Here is a 6,897-nt window from a genome sequence, read left to right as displayed (position 1 = left end):
TTCCAAAGCTCAGCAGCTGGGGCCCTCAGTCAAGGACATACCCTTTAGTAGGACACCTGCAGACACATTCTCAAGGCTGCCACAAAAGGTTAATAAAGAAAATGAACGATCAAAAAAGAATTTTTTTTTTGGATGGCAGATAACCCAGTTGAGAGGATCATAATGAAGGTGAAAGAAGAACAATGGCAGAAGCAACTACATGAGTGGTAAGTGTGGCCTTAGCTAAGACTGTACCACAGGAAGGGAAACAGAGTCTATAACAGATATTCAGTGGATTGATAAATTGCTTGGTGAATGAATGAGGATATCTTGATACTTTTTCAGGGAAGTCAAAACCAAGGTTATCAGCCAAGAATGAGGAGTGGGGAGTGAGTAATAAAAGTTTAAGGATAAAGTATATGTCATGAATTAGTCATCAGGATCCATGGATAATGAATCAACTAAGGATATCTGATAGAATGGTGGGTTCACTATACTCAAACAAGAAAACATGAAAGGATGTGTTGCAATGTAAAAGTGTTATCAAACTCAAAATAATTATAGACTCAGTAAATTACAGACAATGAACTACAAACCCACTGTAGTAAGACCTTTCACACTAATGTGCATAGGCTTTATAGCAGGACTGCTCCAGCTCAATTTTCCACGTACATTATGTATATTTATCATAAATTCTCATCTTTTCCACCAATCCCATTGACTAGAACCATGACACAAGCCACCTGGTTGGCACAGCAATGATAGGTAAGGGCAACTGCATTGAAGATGTCTCTTACTACCACCATATCCAAGGGAGTATGCTACTCCCATGCACTCACATCTAAGCTCACTTTGATATATCAGTAGATGCCCTCATGGTGCCCTTGAATGGAGATATTAGCCATATATGTTTGGAAAGAGCTGGGTGAGGGGGGCAGGGCAAGATGGTGGAGGAGTAGGGTCCCCAAGTCACCTGTCCCCACCAACTTACCTAGATAACTTTCAAATCATCCTGAAAACCTACACATTCGACCTGAGATTTACAGAGAGAACAGCTGGAATTCTACAATGAGAAGAGTTTGTGCTGCTATCAAGGTAGGAAGATGGAAAAAAAATAAAATAAAAAAGAATTCAGTGGGGGAGGGGGCCCCGTGAGGAGCCAGGCTAAGGCCTGGAAGCCAAAGCCTCCCAGGACAGTAAAGTCCACTCCCAGAGAAGCAGGAACTTTAAAAATCCTCCCCAGATTCTTCTCAGACGGAGAAGCGCTCAGCAGGGACCTCGGGCAGGACCACAGGAGGGGCCGTGGGGCCTCCAGTCTCCCGGGGTCACTAACAGAGGAGGGGCCCCTGGGGGAGAGCGCACCGCACCCCGCAGGCCAAGCTTGGTAAAGGGCTGGAGCACCCAGCGGGGCTTCGGGGAGAAGCCGGTAGTCAGGCGGGGGCTCCTGGTGGAAGGGGCTGCACCTGCTGCCTTCGGGAGTCACAGCCCCAGGAGCGCGATTCCAGGGGCACAGGCCCTGGATCCCAGGGAGCCGGGGGACACAGGCCAGGATTCTGTGCCCCCCCCCCCGGGGACAGGTGGAGGCGGAGAGGGTCCAGGACAGCTAGGACTCTCCTGCCCACGGGCACCCCCAGCTGTGCAGGTCAGCACCCCCTGACCCAGGAGAACCCAGGACCAGTGCGGACTGGGAGACTGCAGTGGTTACTGCAGGAGCTAACTCCAGGGCTGGGGACCTGGCCGCAGCCAGTGTTGTCCCTCCTGGTGTCACCCTGTGGCTGGGATGGAGTGGGTCTGCAGGGAACAGGGGCCTCACAGGATAAACAGCTCCCACTGCACCATACACCTGGCAGGGGGTGGGGCAGCACCCCCAGGTGCATACACCTGAGAATCAGCACAAAAGGCTCCTCCCCCAGTAGACCAGCTGGAAGGACAGGGGAAGAGCAAGTTCTTGACTGAGCAGCGCTGGAAAGCTCCAGGGGAAGTTGAGGGATTTACACTATATAGAACCAGAGGATACCCCTCCCTGGTTTTTTTCTTTTTTTTTTTTTCTTCCCTTTTTCAGTACAACTTGTTTTTAGTCACTCTGCACTGAGCAAAATGACTAGAAAGAACTCACCACAAAAGAAAGAATCAAAAAACACACTCTCTGTCACAAAGTTACAGAATTTGGGTTAAAATTCGATGTCAGAAAACCAATTGAGAAGCACAATTATAAAGCTACTGGTGGCTCTGGAAAAAAGCATAGGATTCAAGAGACTTCATGACTGGAGAATTTAGAACTAATCGGGCCTGAAATTAAAAATCAATTAAATGAGATGCAATCCAAATTGGAGGTCCTAACAATGAGGGTTAATGAGGTAGAAGAAAAAGTGAGTGACGTAGAAGACAAGTTGATGGCAAGGAAGGAAGCTGAGGAAAAAAGAGAAAAACAATTAAAAGACCATGAGGGACTTGATTTCTCAGATCGTATTGGAAAAACCAAGAGAACAGGATATGAATCTGGAGAATATGAGATGCTTGGAGAGGGTCTAGGAGTGAAGGAGACACCCCAGCAAAAGTACCAGCAACTACTGCATGAGGTCCAAGAGCTGACAACTGAAGTTGAGAAAATCAAGACAACAGTGAAGGAGTCAGCCACTGAAGAGAAGCTGACCCCAGTGGTTTTGGCTAAGCAGCTGGCAGCCCTGAAGCAGCAGCTGGTTGCTTCCCACCTGGAGAAGCTGCTGGGACCAGATGCAGCTATCAACCTTACTGACCCTGATGGAGCTCTGGCTAAGCACCTGCTGCTGCAGCTGGAAGCAACAAAAAACAGCAAAGGAACTGGTTCAGGGGGAAAGACCACTGGTGGGACTCCCGAAGATAGTAACCTTGTCACTTACGAACTACATTCTCAGCCTGAACAGGACAAGTTCTCTCAAGCTGCCAAAGTTGCAGAACTTGAGAAGTGCCTGACAGAGCTGGAAGCCACTGTACGCTGTGATCAGGACGCTCAGAATCCCCTTTCAGCAGGTCTACAGGGAGCCTGTCTTATGGAGACTGTAGAACTGTTGCAAGCAAAGGTGAACACCCTGGACCTCACAGTTCTGGACCAAGTGGAGGCTCGACTACAGAGTGTCCTGGGCAAGGTGAACGAGATTGCCAAGCATAAAGCTTCTGTAGAGGATGCAGATACACAAAGCAGGGTGCACCAGCTCTATGAAACCATACAGCGCTGGAGCCCCATCGCCTCCACCCTGCCTGAGCTGGTGCAGAGACTTGTCACCATCAAGCAGCTGCATGAGCAAGCCACGCAGTTCGGTCAGCTCCTGACACACTTGGATACCACACAGCAGATGATTGCTAGCTCCCTCAAGGACAACACCGCCCTCCTGACCCAGGTGCAGACAACCATGCGTGAGAACCTGTCCACAATTGAGGGGAATTTTGCCAACATCAATGAGCGGATGAAGCAGCTGGGAAAGTGAGCACCTTTAGGAGATGGAGAACAGGGGTAATTCCTGCCCCTTTGAACTCTGTTAACAGCTTACATAGGGCTCCCCCTTCACTATAACTCTCACACCCCCATCCCATTTGACACTGGGGTCAAGGGGTTCTTCTTGCATGTGGGGTTTACACCCCTCCTCCGACAAATACAGAGTGGTAGCTGGGGGACTTTAGATGGTGGTCTCCCCTCAGGCCCTGGGGACGTGGGCCCAGCCACAGGGCAGCTCCTGTCCAGTACTGCTTTGCCTGGGGAGGGGAAGGACTGGGTCCTGTCCTCCAGCACAGCTCCTGTGGCTGGATGTACTACTGTACAACTGTTTCTGACCATTAAATGCTGTTGTACTCTGAAAAAAAAAAAATACCATGAGGAAAGGTTAAGGGAAATAAATGACAGCCTCAGAAGGAAAAATCTACTTTTAATTGGGGTTCCAGAGGGCGCTGAGAAGGACAGAGGGCCAGAAAGCATATTTGAACAAATCATAGCTGAGAACTTCCCTAACTTGGGGAAGGAAACAGGCATTTAGACCCAGGAGATAGAGAGATTCCCCCCCTCCCCCACAAAACCAATAAAAACCATTCAACAACTCGACATTTAATAGTGAAACTTGCAAATTCCAAAGATAAAGAGAAGATCCTTAAAGCAGCAAGAGACAAGAGATCCCTAACTTATATGGGAGAAATATTACATTAACAGCAGACCTCTCTACAGAAAACTGGCAGGCTAGAAAGGGCTGGCAGGATATATTCAGGGTCCTAAATGAGAAGAACCTGCAGCCAAGAATACTCTATCCAGCAAGGCTCTCATTCAGAATAGAAGGAGCAATCAAGAGCTTCCAAGATAGGCAGAAACTGAAATATGTGACCACCAAACCAGCTCTGCAAGAAATATTAAGGGGAATTCTGTAAAAGAAAGAGGAAGTCCAAAAAACAATCTAGTAACTCTGAACGTGAACGGGCTTAATGACCCCATCAAAAGGCGGAGGGTTTCAGACTGGATAAAAAAGCAGCACCCATCTATTTGCTGTCTACAAGAGACTCTTTTGAGACCTAAGGACCCTACAGCCTGAAAATGAAAGGTTGGAGAACCCTCTACCATTCAAATGGTCCTCAAAAGAAAGCAGGGGTAGCCATCCTCATATCAGATAAACTAAAATTCACCCCGAAGACTATAGTGAGAGATGAAGAGGGACACGATATCATACTTAAAGGATCTATCCAACAAGAGGACCTAACAATCATGAATATTTATGCCCCTAAAGTGGGAGCTGCCAAGTATATCAATCAATCAATAACCAAAGTAAAGACATACTTAGATAATAATACACTTATACTGGGAGACTTCAACACGGCACTTCCTGCAAATGACAGATCTTCTAAGCACAACATCTCCAAAGAAACAAGAGCTTTAAATGATACACTGGACCAGATGGATTTCACAGATATTTACAGAACTTTACATCCAAACGCAACTGAGTACACATTCTTCTCAAGTGCACGTAGAACTTTCTCCAGAATAGACCACATACTGGATCACAAATCAGGTCTTAACCGATTCCAAAAGATTGGGATTGTCCCCTGCATATTTTCAGACCATAATACTTTGAAACTTGACCTCAATCACAAGAAGAAATTTGGAAGAAATTCAAACACGTGGAGGTTAAAGACCATCCTACTAAAAGATGAAAGGGTCAGCCAGGAAATTAGAGAAGAATTAAAAAGATTCATGGAAACTAATGAGAAAGTAGATACAACCATTCAAAATCTTTGGGATACAGCAAAAGCAGTCCTAAGAGAGAAATACATTGCAATACTAGCATCCCTCAAAAAATTGGAAAAAAACTCAAATACACAAGCTAACCTTGCACCTAAAGGAACAGGAGAAAGAACAGCAAATAAAACCTATACCCAGGAGAAGAAGAGAGTTAATAAAGATTTGAGCAGAACTCAAAGAAATAGAGACCAGAAGAACTGTAGAACAGGTCAACAAAACCAGGAGTTCTTTGAAAGAATCAATAAGATAGATAAAGCATTAGCCAGCCTTATTAAAAAGAAAAAAGACTCAAATTAATAAAATCATGAATGAAAAAGGAGTGATCACCACCAATACCAAGGAAATACAAACAATTTTAAAAACATATTACGAGCAGTTGTACGCCAATAAATTAAGCAATCTAGAAGAAATGGACACATTTCTAGAAAACAACAAACTACCAAAACTGGAACAGGAAGAAACAGAAAACCTTAACAGGCCGATAACCAGGGAGGATATTGAAGCAGTCATCCAATACCTCCCAAGACACAAAGTCCAGGGCCAGATGGCTTCCCAGGGGAATTCTATCAAATGTTTAAAGAAGAAACAATACCTATTCTACTAAAGCTGTTCTGAAAGATAGAAAGGGATGGAATGCTTCCAAAGTCATTCTATGAGGCCAGCATCACCTTAATTCCAAAACCAGACAAAGACCCCACCAAAAAGGAGAATTATAGACCAATATCCCTGATGAACACAGATGCAAAAATTCTCAACAAGATACTAGCCAATAGGATCCAACAGTATATTAAGATTATTCACCATGACCAAGTGGGATGTATCCCAAGGATGCAAGGCTGGTTCAACACTCATAAGGCAATCAAAGTGATAGATCATATCAACAAGAGAAAAAATAAGAACTATATGATCCTCTTAATAGGTGCAGAGAAAGCATTTGATGAAATACAGCATCCATTTCCTGATCAAAACTCTTCAGAGTGTCGGGATAGAGGGGACATTCCTCAGCATCTTAAAAGCCATCTACAAAAAGCCCACAACAAATATCATTCTCAATGGGGAAACACTGGGGGCCTTTCCCCTAAGATCAGGAACAAGACAGGGATGTCCACTCTCACCACTGCTATTCAACATAGTATTAGAAGTCCTAGCCTCAGCAATCAGACAACAACAAGAAATAAAAGGTATTCAAATTGGCAAAGGAGAAGCCAAACTCTCCCTCTTTGCAGATGACATGATACTGTACATAGAAAACCCAAAAGACTTCACCTCAAGCTTGCTAGAACTCATACAGTAATGCGGCAGTGTGGCAGGATACAAAATCAATGCCCAGAAATCAGTGGCATTTTTATATACTAACAATGAGACTGAAGAAAGAGAAATTAAGGAGTCAATCCCATTTACAATTGTACCCAAAAGCATAAGATACCTAGGAATAAACCTAACCAAAGAGGTAAAGGATCTATACCCTAAAAACTACAGAACACTTCTGAGAAAAATTGAGGAAGACACAAAGAGATGGAAAAATATTCCATGCTCATGGATTGGAAGAGTTAATATTGTGAAAATGTCTATGCTACCCAGGGCAATTTACACATTTAATGCAATCCTTATCAAAATACCACGGACTTTCTTCAGAGAGTTGAAGCAAATAATCTTAAGATTTG

General features: G+C 44.6%; 1 protein-coding gene across 1 annotated transcript; it reads left to right on the top strand.

Moving 5' to 3' along the window:
- The first annotated feature begins 2,425 nt into the window (after positions 1-2,425).
- Positions 2,426-3,804, top strand: LOC611471 (dynactin subunit 2-like). The gene has a single exon (XM_038555115.1). The coding sequence runs from the start codon at positions 2,493-2,495 to the stop codon at positions 3,441-3,443; it is 951 nt and encodes a 316-aa protein (XP_038411043.1). The 5' UTR covers positions 2,426-2,492; the 3' UTR covers positions 3,444-3,804.
- Positions 3,805-6,897: the final 3,093 nt, after the last annotated feature.

This window comes from Canis lupus, chromosome 13, assembly GCF_011100685.1.
Source record: "Canis lupus familiaris isolate Mischka breed German Shepherd chromosome 13, alternate assembly UU_Cfam_GSD_1.0, whole genome shotgun sequence".
NCBI lineage: Eukaryota > Metazoa > Chordata > Mammalia > Carnivora > Canidae > Canis > Canis lupus.
The sequence above is the reverse complement of the archived record's forward strand: the minus strand, read 5'-3'. Positions and strand labels throughout refer to the sequence as shown.

Coding starts and splice junctions, on each gene's coding strand:
- LOC611471 (XM_038555115.1), top strand. CDS start 2,493: ATGCTTGGAGAGGGTCTAGGAGTGAAGGAGACACCCCAGCAAAAGTAC.